The sequence below is a fragment of the Zingiber officinale genome, chromosome 5B (assembly GCF_018446385.1).
Source record: "Zingiber officinale cultivar Zhangliang chromosome 5B, Zo_v1.1, whole genome shotgun sequence".
NCBI classification, from domain to species: Eukaryota; Viridiplantae; Streptophyta; class Magnoliopsida; order Zingiberales; family Zingiberaceae; genus Zingiber; species Zingiber officinale.
Window position 1 is genome coordinate 60877240 of NC_055995.1, and position 19222 is coordinate 60896461.

Genomic DNA, 19222 nt, shown 5'->3' on the forward strand with positions numbered 1-19222 from the left:
GATCTTCTTTAGGAAACGATTGAACTCTTCGTCTCTCTAGGATGCCATAAGCTTCTGACGAAAAGGGATCTTCAGATTCTATGGGGAAGCTTGAAGAGTTTCTTCAACCTTTTTAGTAGCCTCCTCTCCATCCCTATTTGGAGTATGACTGGGCATTAGAGGAGAGGTCTCCTTCTCTGGTTCGAGCTCCTTCTGAGTAATGATTTGGGGACCACCCACGATACATCTGCTCCTCAGCTCAATGCAATTGCAATGTTCTACCAGATTTAAATATGGTTTACCGGGAAATGTACCCTGTGTTCTTGAGATAGACTGAGCTATCTGGGCTATTTGATTGTCTTGCATCTTTTGATGGTTCTCAGAGTTTTCTAGCCTCTGGGTCAGTTGTTTAATCTCACTTTTCATCTCCTTTTCCTCTAAGAGGGCTTCCTCAAGCATCTTTTCAATCCTGGATAGTTGTGAAGGTGGTTGTTGCCCAGGCTGATAATTCTGATGTGCTGGTCCTTGATCCTGATTATTCCTGTACGAGAAATTGGGATGATTCCTCCATCCAAGGTTGTAGGTATTGGAGTACGGATTATTTTCCCTTTGATTGTAGCCAGTTATTGCATCGCACTGCTCAAGTTGGTTTATCTGTGCTTGCATTGACCCAAGGGGGCAAGTGTCTTGAGCGTGGTCCATGCTCCCGTAGATGTCTCAAACACAAACTACGGCATTAGCTGTGTTGCTCCCCATTGCTTCAAATTTCTTAGTCAAGGCATCCATCTTTGCAGACATGAGCGTAAATGCATCCACCTCGAATTTCCCTAATGCCTTCGTCTGATGTCCTGAGAACGCACCACCTGATCTTTCAGATGCCCACTGATGGTGGTTCTGTGCCACATTCTCTATTATTTCTTCTACTTCATCAAGGCTCTTGTTCATCAACGCCCCTCCTCCCACAGAGTCCAATGATACCTTCGTATGATAATTTATTCCATTGTAGAATGTGTGTAAAACTAGCCACTTCTCAATGCCATGATGGGGGCACTGTCTCAGCATGCTCTTGAATCGGTCCCAGGCTTCAAATAAGGATTCTGAGTCTATCTACTTGAAGATGGCGATCAGGTTTCTCATGTGGCAGTCTTGCTTGGAGGGTAGAACTTGTCTAAGAATTTCTGCTCACATTGCTCCCAAGAAGATATGCTATTTGCCGGTAGAGAATTCAGTCACTGCTTGGCCCTGTCTTTCAGAGAAAATTTGAAAAGAAGTCGTTTCACCGATTCTAGAGGAACCTCATTCACCTTCATCGTGCCATAGATTTCATAAAACAGCTCTAGATGATGATTCGGGTCCTCGTGTGGTCCTCCTCCAAATTGATTTTTCTGGACCATGTGAATTACTGCGGGCTTTATCTCAAAGTTGTTAGCATCGATGGTTGGTCGGGTTATACTGGATCGGACTCCTCGTGCACATGGTGTCGCATAATCTTTCAGCGGTTTATCGGCCATTCTTGAGGATTCTTTTGCTGCTTGGAAAGCTTTCTGTAAATTCCTTCTTCTCAGAAAGGTCCTTTCAATCTTTGGGTCAAATGGTAGCAGCTATCCTGAAAGGTTAGCTCTACACATGCAAATGCAAGATATAGAATATGGCAATACGAAATAAAGAATGATAAGGGAAAGAAAAAAAATGCAGTAAATAAAGAAAATAAAACCTAGTCTAATCCAATATGAATATGTTAATGTTATAGACGCAGTCCCCGGCAACGACGCCAAAAACTTGTTACGATTCCGCAAGTGCACGGATTCGTCGTCAGTAATAAAAATATCGATCCCATAGGGACTGGTTACAAGCACTAGCAGTTGTTCACTTAAGGTTAGCTAAGTTACCAATGACTTCGAGTAATCTAAAGAGAGAGGTTGGGAAAAAGAATCGAAAACTGGAAAGTCAAAGTATTCACTTGGTTACGAGGTATTCTAGGAGGTCGGTTTCGTTGTGGTGGTATTGATGTGTCACAATTTATCCTATCCTCATTGTCCTTTACCATGCAGTTGCTGGAAACTAAAGCGGCTACACTTAGACACCAAGAGGAATAAGATTCCTAAGAAAGTCTGTTACGGTTTACCCCTTTCACTAGGGTGCCTCAGCGAATCTAAAGGAAACGACTCTAATTGGTAGGTTAAGAATAGCAGTTAAGAGATGAGTGCGGTCTCTCGTTTCCTTTAGGAGAATTTGCCTCTCCTTTCAAGGAAGTGCCCTAAATGTCAGTGAACGGGTTACCCCTGTCACTAGGGCCCCTCGGGTGTACAATCTAGAAACAATTCCTATGAGGGGTCGACAAGTTCTACACAATCAAGTGATAAGCAGTTGAAATAAGACATGAAAGATCATCCAACATGGACAGACAAACTGCGAGTTTTACATCAAACCAACCCTCAACTACTCCCTACTCCTAGAACAAAGGATCTACTCCATAAGTATCAGAGGAACGCTCGAAGACATAATGTAAATCGACATACAATCTTTAGATAGAGCAAGGAAGAGAGAGTATACTTATTCCGATGACGACGAGTGGCCTCCGAATCCGATTCTCTGCTTCTGGAGTTGATGTGGTGGTGGAAGATCATGGGAAGGGGCTTCAAGACAACGTAGAATGGCTCCAAGATAAATCCTCCCCTGACGGCTCGCCTCCCTGGCAGAAGGGTTAAAAACCCTTTATATACACTAGGATTGGCCGCGGCGACACGACCGTGCCAAGATGGCACGACCTTGTTCTTCTCTCCTTTTGGTGGGGCAACACGGTCGTGCAAGGATTCACGGTCGTGTGGTCTCTGGCTCCTGTTCCCTGAGGCACGGTCGTGCAAGGATGCACGGCCGGGCATTCCTTCATCTCGGCCTAGGGGTGGCACGGCCGTGCAATGATGCACGGTCGTGTGCTGCTCTGCCTCTGCCATGGTTGCACAGCCGTGCAAGGGTGCATGGTCATGCACTGCTCCCTCTTGTGTAGTCACACGGTTGTGCATGGCCGTGTTCTTCGGCTTGTATCGGTGCGTAGATAATCATCATTTTTGCTCCGAAAGTCATCCCTGTCAACACAAAACCAAACAAAGAGCAGATATCTGAACAAAAGAACATATATATTGAATACAAGATAAAAGAGGCAATCATGCAATGAATATATAAGCATAAAGTCTGTGAATGTGCGCTAAAACATGCATAAATGATCATAATATTTGCGCACATCACCTATCAATTTCTGGATCGAACGACAAAAGTTATCCTGAAAGGTTAGCTCTTCACATGCAAAAACAATATATGGAATAAAATGCAGAAAATAAAGAAAAAATAGAATTATTTATCTCTAGAATGCAGAATGTTAGAAAAAGGAAAAAATAAAGGAAAAAAAACTAAGTCTAGTCTAATCTAATATGACTTTCGCTAATGTTATAGACGCAGTCCCCGGCAACGACGCCAAAAACTTGTTACGAACCGCAAGTGCACAGATTCTTCGTCAGTAATTAAGATTTTCGATCTCACGAGGACTGGTTATAAGCACTAGCAATGCTTCACTTAAGATTAGCTAAACTATTGATGGTTGTGAGTTATCTAATGAAAAGAGAATGAGAAATGAAAACGAGAACTAGTGAAGAGAGAGTAATTTACTTGGTTTATGAAGAGTTCTAGGAGTTTAGTTTCGTTGTGGTGGTATTGATGTATCATGTTCTATCCTCTACTCATTGTCCATCAACATGCATTCGCCGGAAGCTAAAGCTACTATCCTTAAGCACTAAATAAAGAAGATCCCTGTGAAATCCTGTTATGGTTAACCCTTGTCTTTAGGGATCCTCAGTAGATCATAAGAACGCAAGTCTAATTGATGTCATTAAGGATAGAAGTAAGGGTTTGATTTGGTCTCTTACTTCCTTGCGGAGAAGTTGCCTCCTTTTGAGGAAATACCCTAGATGTCCGTGAACGGGTTACCCCTGTCACTAGGGCCCCTCGGGTGTACGATCTAAGATAATCTCTCTATGAGGTTAGCAATTCCTACACAATCAATTAATACACAATTGAAACAAAGTAAGTGAAATCATCCAAAGAATATAAGCATAAGTACGAGTCTTACATCAAACTGATCCACAACTACTCCCTAATCCTAGAATAAGGAATATACTCCATAGATGCCAGAGAAAAACCCGAAGACATGATGTAATTAAGCATACAATCCCAAACAAGAAGAGAGAAAGAGAAAGGATGCTTATTCAACGACGACGAGTGATCTTCGGATCCAATCCTTTGCTTCTGGAGTCGATGTGATGATGAAGGATCGTTAGACGGAGGTCCTGGACGATGTGGAACGACACCAAGGTGATTCCCTCTCTGACGGCTCGCTTCCCCCTTGAGGAAACGGGTTAAACCCCTTTTATAGGCTAGGGCATAGCTATAGTTGCACGGCCGTGCCAATATGGCACGGTCGTGCCCTTTCTTGTCTCTGGCCGCACTGCACGGCTGTGCCAATTGGCACAGCTGTGTGAACTTCGGGCTCGGCTCCTGGGACACGGCCGTACAGGGTTGCATGACTGTTCCTTGCTTGACTTCGGTCGTGGGGGGGGGGGGCACGGTCGTGCATTGATCTACCTCTGGGTTGGCCGCACGACCATGAAAGAGTTGCACAATCGTGCACCGCTCCTCTTCTATTTGGCCACATGGCCATGCGAGGTTGCATGGTCGTGTTCTCTGGCTCGTTCTGGTGCGTCGACAATCATTATTTTTGCTACGAAAATTATCCCTGTCAACACAAAACTAAACAAAGAGCAGATATCCGAATAAAAGAGTATATATGATGAGTACATGATAAAAGAGGCGATCATGCAAAGAATATATATGTATAAAGCAAGTGAATGTGCGTTAAAAAATACATAAATGATCATAATATTTACGCATATCAGAGTGGCCAGGATAAAATTTGATGACTTCCTCATTGTATGCATTCGAAGCAAAAAAGGAAAAGGTGAAGGTAATAGAAAGAAAAGAATTGGTGCATGAAGTTGCTGAAACTCAAAGTAACCTGGAAGAAGACACAAATTTACAAATTAAAGATCTCCGAGATCTATTCCCTTAGTGTGGTGAGTCCTTATTACATTTGTTAAAAGGAAAGATCTCTTTAATTGATTCATTTCATGGTTAAAGAAGAAATTGTCTTGGGGCACAAAATTTTAGAACATGGAATTTAAGCGGATCCAGCTAAAGTAAAAATGATTAAGAAACTACCTCTGCTAATTAATGTTAAAGGGGCAAGGAGTTTTTTGGGCCACGTTGGATTCTATCGAAACTTTATAAAGGACTTCTCAAAAATCTCTAAACCATTGGCTAATCTGTTAATTAAAGATGCTAAATTCTGCTCCTCTACCCTTGTGGGCATGACTCAACACTAGAGGTCTCTGAACCTCAGGTGGAGCAATCATAGTATGATGGGTTATAAGACAATGGTTAGGCAAATAAACTAGCATTATCTCCATCAAGTAGTTCAAGACCTTGACCACATGACCATTTACTAAAGCTCTTGAAGTTTATATACAAATCAGTATGTTTGAGCTTTTATTGACATTTGTTAGAGGACATTTATGAGCATGATTATAAGAGTTGTGGTGATACCCTCTTAATGGGTAAGACTCTTAGTCAATAAATTAAGTGACCCTTTGGACTTTGAATTGTCATTCTCCTATTATGGATATTTGAGTACTTACAATGATGAGATTTGATAGACTTTTTGGGCATATACCAGTTGGTCTCTTGTTATGTCATACTCAACGATAAAGTAAGGGTAGTAACCATGCAACCTCTGGACCAACCATCCCTGGTATTTGTCGAGACTAATGATGAAGGAATATTCTATTTGGCAATATAAGCCAAGCAGTACTATCTCATGATGACAGAGTTATTTACTATAGTTAATGGGATTTAACAAGGATTGTACATCACTTTGCTCGGATATCGGTATAGTTCCAAAATACCTATCTATGTCTTAAATGAACTCCTTAGCTTTCTACCTGAAAGTTAAGATGGGTTTGTGATTGAGTTATTTTCAGGTATAGCTTCAATATTCTTTGTCAAATAGAAGGGTGGATGATTTCAGATTCATAGATATTGTGAGATCAGATATTATGATATATGATTTTCTGATGATCTATTAGTGGATATCTGACTTGATGGTCTATTATTTAGTATTTGTTGTTGTTAGTGACCTATGATAAGCATATCTGTGATGTTTATAGAATTGATGATTTGCAGTTGGTGTTCAGATTATAAACACATTGTTGGTGATCTTATGGTTGAGTGACCCATTGTACAGACAGTGTAAGTCCTTAGTAATATCATTTGGGCTTACCAATGCTCTAGATATTTGTATAGACTTGATGAACAAGGTATTTCTAGAGTATTTGGATCAGTTTAGTATTGTCTTTATTATCGATATTGTGATTGATTCCCGATCTGAGGTGGATCATGAATAATATCTTCATATAGTTCTAGAGATGTTTCGACAAGAACATCTCTATGCGAAGTTCAGTAAATGTGTATTTTTGCTACCTTCTATGGAATTTTTGGGGCACATTGTCTCCAGTAGGGGCATATCAATAGATCCATAAAAGATAGAGGTTGTTACCAATTGGGAGTAGCCGAAGTCTATATAGGAGACTCGTAGCTTCCTTGATTTGGTTGGATATTAGCGGGGATTTATAGAAGGATTTCTCTAGCATAGCTATGTTGTTGACTCAAATGACTAGGAAAGGAGTGGAATTTACTTGGACAGAGGCTTGTGAAGCCAGTTCTCAAGAGCTTATGTAAAATATGATAACTACACCTGTTTTAGTATTACCTTCTAGTGTAGACGGATTTGTACTCTACATAGATGTATCATACTAGGGTTAAGTGTAGTTTCGATGTTGCATGAGTGAGCAGTATTGTATGATCTACGTCAACTGAAAAAACATGAGAAGAATGATCTTATTCATGATTTAGAGTTAACAGATTTCATTTTTGCACAAAAAATTTGGAGATATTATTTGAACATAATTCTTAAAAGATTATGATTGCTCTATTAACTATCATTCGAGGAAAAGCCAATGTGATAGTAGATGGTTTGTGTAGGATGAGGAGTTTTTGCATGTCTTCGAGTTATGATCATAGGATTGGTATATAGTTTTCGAGTTGGGATCAGTAGAACAGGGACTGACAGATCGAGGGATATTGGTATCTATAAATATTTAGTCACTTATAGTTGAGCAATTTAAGAGAGCTCAAGCAAGTGATTAGCATTTGTGGTTTTATGTAGCGGAGTAGTCTCAAGACAATAGACAAAATTCTCATATGATGAGAACAAGTTCTTTGTTACCATGGGAGATTGTGTGTTCTTGGGTCATATCCAATCCAAGAGGATTTACTCCAGGAAGTACATTGATCTAAATTTGCAATGCATCTGGATTGTACCCAATGTATAGAGACTTGAAGTGTTCCTATTGGTGGAACGACATAAAGAAAGATATCGTAGATTTTGTAGCTCGATGTCTAGTATGTCAACAATTGGAGGCTGAACATCAGAGACTAGTAGGATTGTCTCAGTAGATTCAGATACTGGAATGGAAATGGGAGCATGCTATGATGGACTTTGTTGTGAGATTACCTAAGACATAGAGAGGATATGATTCGATTTGGGTAATCATTGATGGATTGACTAAATTTGCTCACTTTCTATAGATCCGTAGGATGGATTCTTTGGATTAATTAGTAGAGTCATTCTATAGAAAGGTTATCAGATTTCATGGTTTACATTTGAGTATCATATCGGATGGAGATCCATGATTTACCCCATGGTTCTGGAAGTGTTTATAGTAGACTAGGGGTAGGGAACTTAGCTTTAGTATAACTTTCCATACTCAAATAGATGGATAATCTGACCGCACTGTATAGACATTAGAGAATTTACTGAGAGTGTGAGTCATGGATTCCAGAGATAGTTGATTTAGCCACAGTTGGCTAGACAGCAATATGGGAGTAGCGGAAGCATAGTAAGCTCATAACTCATAGAGTCATCACTATCTACTTGGGAGTAGACCATCATGAGTTCTATAAGGGAACCTTAAATCCCTCATGGTTAGAGATTTATTCATGATACTAGAATGAACTAGTATATAAGTGTGTTGCCTAGTTGTTACCCTTAGATGAGGATCCCTGAGTTTAAGCAGTAAATTTGGGGATCAAATTTGTATTAATGGTGGGGGAAATGCAAGATATAATAATTAAATAATAAGTGTTATTAAAGAAAAAGCTTTATAAAATTTTATGAGAATTTATAAAAAAAAATTGGGATTTAAATAGACTCCGTATGACACATTTTAAGGGGATAGATCAATTAGGTTCAGAAGAAGCATGTTAGATATCCTAATTAAGTTGGGAGTTAATTGATTTGATTAAACTTTAATTAACTTAGGTTATAAATATATATTAACCTAAGTATAAATTAATGAAACCTAGGTTTATTTCCCTTTGTCCTCACCCGATATCCTCATCTTACCGAGCCCCTCTCTTCCTCGTGATTTCTCCTCTTTGCGTCGGTGCCAACTACCACCGCTCCATAGTCGGTTGCTGACCGCCTATCTTCTCTCTCGTAATTGCCCCAGTGTCATTGCACTTCTTCGCGCGAGGCTGACATGGTGCTACCGTCACTGTCGCCTAGATCTGCCGGACACTGCCACACCCTATCTCTATCTCATTGTTGGTCGATCGCTAGGTGCCGCCGGTGTCGAAAAGGGGAAACGATGCAAGGAAGGCTAGAGCTACCCTTCCTCTAGCTTAAAGAATAAATTAGAGCGGCCGAACACTACCATACCCTATCTCTATCTCATTGCTGGTCGATCGCTAGGTGTCGCCGATGTCGAAAAGGGGAAACGATGCAAGGAAGGCTAGAGCTACCCTTCCTCTGGCTTAAAGAATAAATCAGAGTTGTGGCTGCTACCACCCGAGGGCTTATCAGTGGTGGATCCCTAGCATTTTATCCACCGCCGCATTGCTTTCCTTTTATTGAAGTTGAATTGCAGTTAATAGCGCCAGATCTCAGCTATAGCCAACATTTCAAGTAGCCATCAACAACCACTACACTCCCTCACCTTGCTGAGCTCCCTCTCCATTGATCACAGGAGGAGGGGGGGCTCTGCTGCCCTGCTATCATCTTAAAGGTAACTAATTAACCCTAGCATAAGATTTGGGTATTAGATCTTTATGTGGTGTTGATTTGGGGTATCTGTTTTGAAGGACAGCGACATCGCTTAGTTTCGACCACATCCACCGAAAGTGGAGTGCACTGGCCGTGATTCAAAGTAGAGCACACTGATTTGGGTGACTCGTAATGGCTAAATCATGTGTAAATCTAATTCAATTTGATGGTGGAAGGTTAGGGGTACCTAATTCAATGTAGTTATTGAATGGTTAGTGTTACTTGGATCTAATGTAGTGGTGATATAAATTTGGTTAATGATTAGATTGGTTCTGGAAGAAATTGTGAGATCATTAGGTTGGATTTATTAGGGTTTTGATTTTCATTATCCGATCTATGTTAGATCTAAGTGTTGACTATATACTTATTCTAGGGTTTTGATTTGAGACAAGAGCACTGATTGGAGGGCATTCAACATGATCTACGATAAAGGCGGGTAGTTCTTTCTTGGCCTCTATAGATCATTAATCTTAGTGCATGGTTTTGTTTGATGGATTAGATTATTTTACCTTAAATACACTTGTATTTATTCAAGGTGGCAAAAGACGAATACGCTCGCCCCCAGCACCCCCATCAACCCGTCCCAGGGCCAACACGGAGGAGGTAAATCACGGGCGGCTACTAGCCTTTGGAATAATGACTAGAACATAAAGGAGGCATTTACCTCGGCTTTGCTGAGATTCGAACTCCAGACCTCATGGTGGCAACACCTCATGCGCTAACCACTAGACCCATCCAAGGGGACACACTTGTATTTATTCATACTTGATACTTACGTGGTTAACCTTAGAGAAGATATGGTTATTTCATATATAGTCTTAGATTTCGATATCTATACTCTGCAATGTATACACATACAGAGTATGTACTCTATGGGATCTCTTGTTGACTGAGTTAACATGATGATTATATATATAATGTTGAGTGTACACATGTATAGTATGTGCTATAGGAGTTACTATGTGTTAGGACCCTTGGCGGCCGGCTAGAGGGGGTGAATAGCCCCTGCACAAATTAAAAAAAAAACTTTCCTCAACTTATAACTTAAACAAACACTTCCATAAAAAAGAATAAGGAAACCAAAAAATAGAGGCACAGAAGTTTTTACTTGGTTACAATCGGAGAGGTTGTTAATCCAAGGAAGTGGAGCGCACTAATATCTCCTTCAGGCGGAGAAGCCTCTTTACTGCAATGATCGCACAAAAAGATGAAGCTAAACGAAAACTAGAGGCGTAAAAGAGCTGTTTCTCAAGATGCTTGTTGTATATAGCTTCATGGACCAAGGTTATATTCATAGCCTTGGTCGGGGCGCCTAGAAGGGTTGCAGGCGCCTGGAGGGGGATAAAATTTTATCCCCTTCGTAACGGATCACAATCAAACATGATCTAGATAAAACTTCGTTCCAAGTGCCTGAAAGCGTTCCAGGCATCCAGACCAGAAAGTCAACCATGTTGACTTTTTCTAGTCCAGGTCTTCCGCTCCAGTTCCGCTTGCTTCAGTCCAGGTCTTCCGCTCCGGCTCCGCTCGCTTCGGTGATTTTGGTCATCCGGAATAGGGCTCACTCGAACCCAACTTCCGACCTGTAACGCCCGCCCTCCCTGCTAACCCTAAGGGACGGGGCTACGATACTCTATGTACCAATTTTTCTTTTTAAAACGGCGGAAGACTTAAAATAATTCTCTTAGTTTAATAAAAACTTTTCTTTTGTTTTCCCTTTCATCAAATCCGAACTACACTATCATGGCCTCAATAACATGATATCAAAATTAGTAGAAACATAACATCAAGTCACACATACGGTACTACAATTCATGATACCAAAGCATAGTTCTTTAAAAGTTTTCAAAGCAGGTTCTTATTTGGTTGCCTAGCCACTGCCACACACATCTCCTTGCCTCTCCTGCTGCTCCTCTAGCTCATCCAGCTTTTTCCTTTATCTGTGGTACAAGGACAGTAAGCTGTGAGCACTCATGGCTCAGTAAGTTCCTTTCCTACTCACTAAAATCGAAAATCATAGTATAATCAAAGAATGTCTCAACATGGCATCATTTCAACTAGTCATGACATAATGTAACATACTCTTTTAAGCATATCATGCAACATGAAGAAATCATAACTAGTCATGGCATATCATAGCGTAAAGCATAGCATGAAGCATAACATAATCGTATCTAATCATGGCATATCGTCATAAGGAGTCATGGCATATCCTACACATGGACATATCATGGAACATAACATAATCATATCTAACCATGGCATATCATAAATCATCATAAGGTATATGCAATATGATTTTGAAAAACATGTATCCGAAAACATGTGTATGTCTCATGATCTTTAAAACCATTTCTTCTTACATATATACTTGAACATAATCTCAACTTAAAGGGGATCCCGGCTATGTACCACTTACATATTGCGCGCAACCTATGTAGGTCCAAGGTAGCAAGTCTTGAACCCTACAAGGCAACATACTAGGCCCGAGTCTTACTCCATCGACCTAGGGGCACTTAGGAGCCCATCCCTAACGAGGCCCGAGTCTTATTCCATCGACCTCGGGGCACTTATGGAGCCCACCCTTGGTACAAGCCATATAAAGTAAAGTACATGTCATACTTATACATATCATACATCATAAAAGCATGCATCACTTAGGCACACATCCTATCATAAAAGTATGCATCACTTAGGCATACATCATGTCATAAAAGTATGCATCACTTAGGCATACATCATATCATAAAGGTATGCATCACTTAGGCATACATCATGTCATAAAGGTATGCATCACTTAGGCATACATCATACCATAAAAGTATGCATCACTTAAGCATACATCATATCATAGCAATATGCATCACTTAGGCATAGATCATAAAAACATGCATATCTTAAGCATAAAGCATATCATCAAGCATGCATAATTTAACCACATATCATAACATACGCATGCATATTTTCAGCTCATATCATATCATCAAAGCATGTAAAATTTATCCACATATCATAACATAAAGCATGCATATTTTGAACTCATAACATATCGTAGAAATTCTCATCTTGTATAGCTCACAAGCATATATGTCTAAGCATAAAAGTGTATCATGTGCTCATCCAATCATAAGGAACAATGTAACATGATTAATTTGGGTACTAAGCTTCCTAATCCTTTGGGTTCTTATCTTGGCCGAAACCCTCTTAGGTGCCAATTCAGGTTTTAAACAACATCCAAGCATGTAGAACCTAATTCATCCACATATCATTTTCATAGGAAGTATTATAAACAAGATTTACTTGGACTCTAAGTTCTCCAAGTCCTTAAACCTCATTTGGCCGAACCTTAACAAGTGTGAAATAAGGTTCTAAATGACATAAAGCATGGAAACCTTAACTATATTTATAGCATTTGTTTCAAGGAATATGGTAAGCACAATTGAGTTAGTTCCTAAATCCTTTAAGCCCTTAAAATTATGTCATGACCGAAACTTACAAGTACTCATTTAGATTTTCAAGCAAGCATACAAGCATGTGAACTTACTCTGACATCATGTATAAATTTATAAATGGCATCATACAAGTGGTCATGGCCGAAACTTCCCTTAGCATCAATTTAGGTCACTAACAACATATAGCATGTGAATTTTTAGCTTTCTACATTTCATATTCCATGGAGAGTGACATGAGCATGTTCAATGTAAGTTCTAGGGTTTCTAAGGCATGTATCCCTTCATGGCCGAGACTTTAAGGTGTCCATTTGAATCATAGTTAAATATATAAGCCTGTAAACACAATCAACATGTTATCTCAATTTCATAAGAAGCATCTTTAACACATGAGGTCTAAATTTTAAGGTTTCTAGGTCTTTAAACCCTACATGGCCGAACCTCATCAAGCATGGAATTTGTTCAAATGGCATAAAAGCATAGAAAGTCATAACACATTTCATAACATGTATAAAAGTCAAGCACTATAAGCATACATTTAAATTGTGTCTTAGGTTTCCTAGGTTTTTCCTTTCTTTATCTCATAGCATATGTTTGGCCGAAACCTTCCAAGTCTTTAAACTAGGTTTTAGGTGGCCTAAAGTATGGAAAACCTACACAAGTTTTATGGAAAAAACATCAAAGGAACTATACATATAAGTTTGGTTCACAAACAAGCTAGGACCCTTGTGGTCATAATTATCATATATCATGCAACCAATTTTCCTATACTCTAATTAAGCATGGGAGCATCAAACAACTTTCATATCTTATTGTCATGGAGGTTTTGAGCATGTTTAAAAAAATCTGTTTAAGCTATTCTAAACCATCCACCTTACCATGGCCGAAACATTAAAAGTGATGTTCATGAGTTTCTATCAACATACAAGCATGCAATTCTTTAAGAAACTTTATATTCTATCATATAAACATGGTTAGTTTAAAATCAAAGTCTTCCTAACCCTAAACCCTTCCTTGGCCGAAACTTGTGAGTGGGGTACTTTTGGTTCCAAGTAACCTTCAAGTATGAAAACAATAATGGATCCTTAACCATTTATTTAGAGGGTTTTGTGCAAGTTAGGTAAACAAACAAATTCCCTAGCCCTTATAAAACCTTTTTGGTCAAAACTCTAGGGTTAGGTACATTTCTAATCCAGCATCACATATATATAAAAATATGAGAGAAAACCTTCTTACAAAGCATAGAAAAATTATCATGAATCAAGGCTTATATTAAACATTCCTTGGATCAACAAGTCCTTTCTTTGGCCGAATTTTCACAACTTTGTTTCTAGGTTTTAAAATCCTCATAAAATCCAAAAACACATTAAACCACTTGTACCACAGGTGAGGGGATACTTACTTCCTTTTCGCTTGTGATTCTAAAGTGTGGTGATGGAAGAAAGGGTCTCTTCTTCTTGTTCTCCTCCTTTGATTTCCCTTGGTAGCCTTCCTTGTATCCTAGGAGGAACCTTGTTTTGGGGGCCGAAAATGGAGGAGAGGGGGCTGAGGCTCTCGGTGGTGGAGAGGAGAGAATGAGAGAAATGAGAGAAAAATAAAACTTCTCTTTACATGCTCCCTTTTATGTTAAGGGGGGAAGAGGTTGCAAAATTGGTTTTTGCTTTCCTTCTCCCTTAGCCCCTTTTTTTTTCTTTTTTTTTTATTTATTTATTTGTTCTCATCATTCATGATGAAACAAGGGGGAATGAATCCCCTTAATTGTCCTCTTTAAGTCACGGCAAAGGGAGAGGAAGAGGGAGAGAAAAGAAGGAAGGCAAGTTGCCTTTCTCTTGCTCTTTTCTTGCTTTATTTTGGCTAGCTTTTACTCTCATCCTTATCATGAGTTTCCCTCCTTTACTATCAATATATCATTCCTATCCCAACTGATTATTACTCATTAATCCTATCATTTACATCATGAGAGGTTCAAGGTTCAATCCTTGACCACTCCCTATTTTTATTTCTTTTTATTTCTTTTTGGTTCAACATTCTACTAATATTTTTCTAAGGCAAATTCATCATTCTCATATTTATCTTAAAAGCTTAGTGGGTGTTACACGGCCTTCTCCTCGAGCAACCTTCCGCTCCGGCTTCTCGTCCCTCGAAAATATCGCATGCCTCCTTCTCATCCGCCCGTGTACTCTTCCGCAGCACCTCGTCCCTCAGACGCACCGAGCCCGTCGACTCTCTCCCATGTCGTCCTTCTCGCTAGCTGCGTCTTTTGCTCGACTTCCTATACTCCTAAGTTCCTGCACACTTAGACACAGGGTTAAACACAAACATGACCTGCCTTAACTTATTTGATCACATCAAAACAATCTTGGGGTACCAACAATCACCTCCTTTTTGATGTGAGCAACCCAAGTTAAGTTAGGGTAAACCAACAAAAAATAAAAGTAATAATTTTGCAATTAAAATGCAAAAGTGAAATTTGAAATTACTACCTCCCCCTAGACTTAATCTTCCCTTCTTCCCCTTTGATCACATAAAAAATGGGATACAAAAAAAAATCTAAGGGTTAAATTTTTCAAAAAAATAGGAAAGTTTTTAGTAAAATAGAAACTGATTTTTAACATTTTGAAAAACTCTGAAACTATTGAAAATTATTTTGATATCACTTAAAATAATTTTAGAAAAAAATTCTAAGTAAAAAAATATTGATATAAAAAAATCAATATTTTTCTAAGTTTGCAAAAACTAATTTTGTAGAAACAATTTTGGAAAAAGTAAAGCTGATACTTTAAAAAAAGATTTAAGTTAAAAATTCCAAGTTGAAAAAATGAGTAACTATTTAAACTATTTTTTAATTATAATTAAATATTTTATCAGTTAGTCAATTAAATATTTTATTTCCTTAATTGTGTTTTAGGCTATGGCGAGACACTAGGCTTTTTTTGGTTATTGGATCATCAACCATTTTTAAACAAAGCTTCACAATGAAATCAAATATTTAATATACTCTTTGAAAGCACTAAGTCTAATTAAAATTTAATTTAGAAAGTCTTTGGAACCCAATATAGGTTCCTTCTAACTGGGTTAACTAGAAGTTTCTTTGGTATATATTTCTGAAAAAATTTTCTAATTTATCCTTTTTGGTAATAAAAATACTAATTTAGACCATTAAATTTTCTACTACTTGTATTATATAAGCATGCATGATTTTTCAAGTTCTTTATTTCTTTTTGCAAAATATCATTTTCCAATTTTACTTTGTCAAATTCTTCTAATGGACAAGATTTAGCTAGAATTAATTTCAACTCTTTATTTTCTTTTTCAAGTTTGCAACAATCTTTAGTTAATAATTTAATACATTTAAATAATTTATCAGGTGGAAGAGATCGTACCTGACTTACCTTATCGATATCGTTGTCCGTAGCTCCCCCTGAACTGCTGCCTTCTTCTGTTGACGCTCTCCCTTCGTCGATGCTCTCGATGGTTATTTCGGACGAGCTTTCTTCGTGTTCATCTTCTTGATGACTTGCCATCAACGCAAGTCCGGAAAAGGCTTTGACCTCTGATTCAGACGATGTTTCGTCCCACGTCACCTTTAGGGTCTTGTACTTATTCTTATCTTTGTCCTTCTTGTTGATCTTTAACTTAGGGTAGTTATCTTTAACATGTCCTTCTTCATTACAGTGGTAGCATCTGATCGATCTTCTCTTTCTATCTTGTGGATGATTAGATTTTCTAGATTTAAGTAAATTTTTAAAACGTCTTACCATCACCATTTCGTCGTCGTCGAGAGAGGACTCTGAACTTTGTTCGTCCATCTTTGCTTTAAGGGCAATGTTGTGCTTTGGCTCCTTCTTTTCATCTGCACATCTCTATTCATGAACTTTAAAGGTTGAAAATAATTCTTCTAACGTAACAGATTCTAAATCCTTAGAGATATAGTAGGCATCTACTAGTGATGCCCATTTTGTATTTCTAGGGAATGCATTAAGAGAGTACCTTAGCAAATCTCGGTTGCTAGGGGTAATCACTAAACTCTTCTCTCCGTAAATCTTTTCATAGAAGGAGAAAACACATAAAATAATGAAGGTGATAGTAACAGACTACTATCCCTTTAATAATAATAAATTCAATAATAATGAAAAGTTACCGACAACAAATGAATAGAACTTGGTGTAGGATATTAGAGAGTTTTAGCCTATCAGCACTTAAACGTACAAAATAGAGCAGAGCCAAAGCAAGTGATTCATCAAAAAAATTGATTATTAGTCTTAGAATTTGAGACTTCTTTTATAACTTTTTTATTTGGTCAACTGATCATTTTTCAGTCAACCGACTTTTAGAATTTTCCCAACTTCGCGTCTAGGTTCATGATCTATCTAGATCATATCTTTCATAAATTCAACCTGGATCAGTTGACTGAATCTCTATTCGATTGATGGAACACCAAAAACTTCCTTTTGTTGCACGATCCGATCTGATATGATCTTTTCTTACCAAATATGTTTGGTCAATCGATAACATGTTCGATCGAGTGAACTCTGCTATTTCCTTTCTCATTTGATTCAATCTTATCTGATCTCTAGTTACCAAATATGATCGATCGACTAATCATACTATTGATCGACTAAACCAATATTTCCTTCTTCAGCTTAATTTGAATCTGATATGATCTTATCACTGGGATCAGTCTACTGAACCACTTGGTTTGGTCAAATGAACTTTTGGATAATGTTAAACTTCATTTTCTTACAAAATAATGATCCTACAAAATAAAGTTAGAACCAGATAAATATACATGCATTAATATGATAATAAAGACTATCTGATCTTGACTTAGAAGCTTCCATTGGTTTCTTGAGTCAGATCACCACCTAAAGTTGTTCCAATTGGGACACATCCTCACCACTCCACTCCAAGAGCTTATCTCAATTTACTTGTCAAACATCTGATCCTCCGGATCTATTTAGACTTTCTCTGGTCCTCCTTAGTGTTAGATCAACCTGATTGACTAAGAATTTCTTACAACACTGAGTTAACACAATAGATATAAAATAGTAAAATAAAGCAATGTTAACAGTATTCAATCTTTCAGTCATATTTGCCTAGAGCTTACTCCAAGACTTCTCAATAGTTAGGGTTCACTCCGCTAGGGTTTTCCTTTACTAAGACTCCTACCCTCCAGACACACTTGGGCTTGCTAGTCACTTGGTAGACTACTCACCACTACTAAACTTTCAGTTACCTTTGAAGGGTGCTAGAATTTTGTTCTGTTTAAATTTCCCTGTACAAAAATTATACAAGAACAAAACTTTTCCTAGCAGCCCGCATGTTCGATCAGGCATGTGTTTGATCAATCAAGCAAGTTCTTGACGGATCAAAGCACACCTTGATCGAAGTACAAGATCGATGGCCTCTTGTGTTGGTATTCCAAAAAATGATACAAAGAAAACTAACTTATTATGCAGTGGAATTAAAGAACTAGTTGTACCTTTAATTTGTAGCTAAAGACCTTTTGATCTTCTGTCGTATTCCTCTCCTCTTCTTGGATGTCGTGTGGGTGACGATCTACTAAGACAACACCACTCTCCTTCTCTTCTCGGTTTCCAAACCGCCGGCTACAAAAGGAGCTCTTAGGATGGGGCATATTCTCTTATTCTTCCTCTTCTTCCTCTTCTCTAAGTCGCCGCCCACCAAGGAGTAGAAGAGGGGGATGCCAACCTTAGCAAGGAGGGGGTCGCCGACCCTAGCAAGGAGAGGGGTTGTCAGCTCTTAGCAAGGGAGAAGGGGAGGGGTGCCGGCCACAAGGAGGAGAAGAGAGAAAATTAATTAGGTTTTAGGAGCCACCACCTACTCCTTTTTATAGGCTTGCCGTCGGTTACAAAGAAAGAAAAATAACAGAATTCTGTTTTAAAAAAATCTCTCTTTCTATAACCGAATTCTGTTTAGAAAAAAATCTCTCTTTCTATAACCAAGTTAAACCAAACTAAGTTAAGTTAAACCAAACTAAGTTAAGTTAAACCAAATCAAGTTAAGTTAAACTAAACCAAGTTAAACCAAACCCAGTTAAACTAAACCAAGTTATTGATGGGTGGATACGTGGTTTTATATAGAGGCTACAACAGGGACCTAGAGGAGAGATTGGTTTAGGCCTCCTGATGGGCTTGGGCTTCCTATGTTCGGCCCGAACACCCAACCCAAGTCCATCAATAATAACTCATACCACTAAAGGATTATTATTGAACTACCGCACCAATCCCATATTACAATATGGGCTCCTTCTTATCATGAGTGCGTTAATCTCCTTGTGTTTAAGATATCATATGTCTGTTAATTAAATGAGTTATTAACAACTCAATTAATTAACATCTGATTCCAAGAGTAGTACCACTCAACTTTATTATCATGTCGGACTAAGTGGACCTGCAGGGTTTACATGATAATCCTTATGAGCTCCTCAAGGGGACATCATCAGCCTAAATAATTAGGACACAATTTCCTTCTATAATCAACAACACACCATATAAACAGTACTATT

At 38.5% G+C, this 19222-nt stretch overlaps 1 protein-coding gene and 1 pseudogene across 1 annotated transcript; one reads left to right on the forward strand and one right to left on the reverse strand.

The window, feature by feature from the left end:
- Positions 1-696: 696 nt before the first annotated feature.
- Positions 697-1490, reverse strand: LOC121986666. Its single transcript, XM_042540620.1, has 2 exons — positions 1284-1490; positions 697-957 (listed from the first exon to the last, which is right to left on the reverse strand). The coding sequence occupies exons 1-2, from the start codon at positions 1488-1490 to the stop codon at positions 697-699; spliced, it is 468 nt and encodes a 155-aa protein (XP_042396554.1).
- LOC121988128 lies at positions 1013-1084 on the forward strand (annotated as a pseudogene).
- Positions 1491-19222: the final 17732 nt, after the last annotated feature.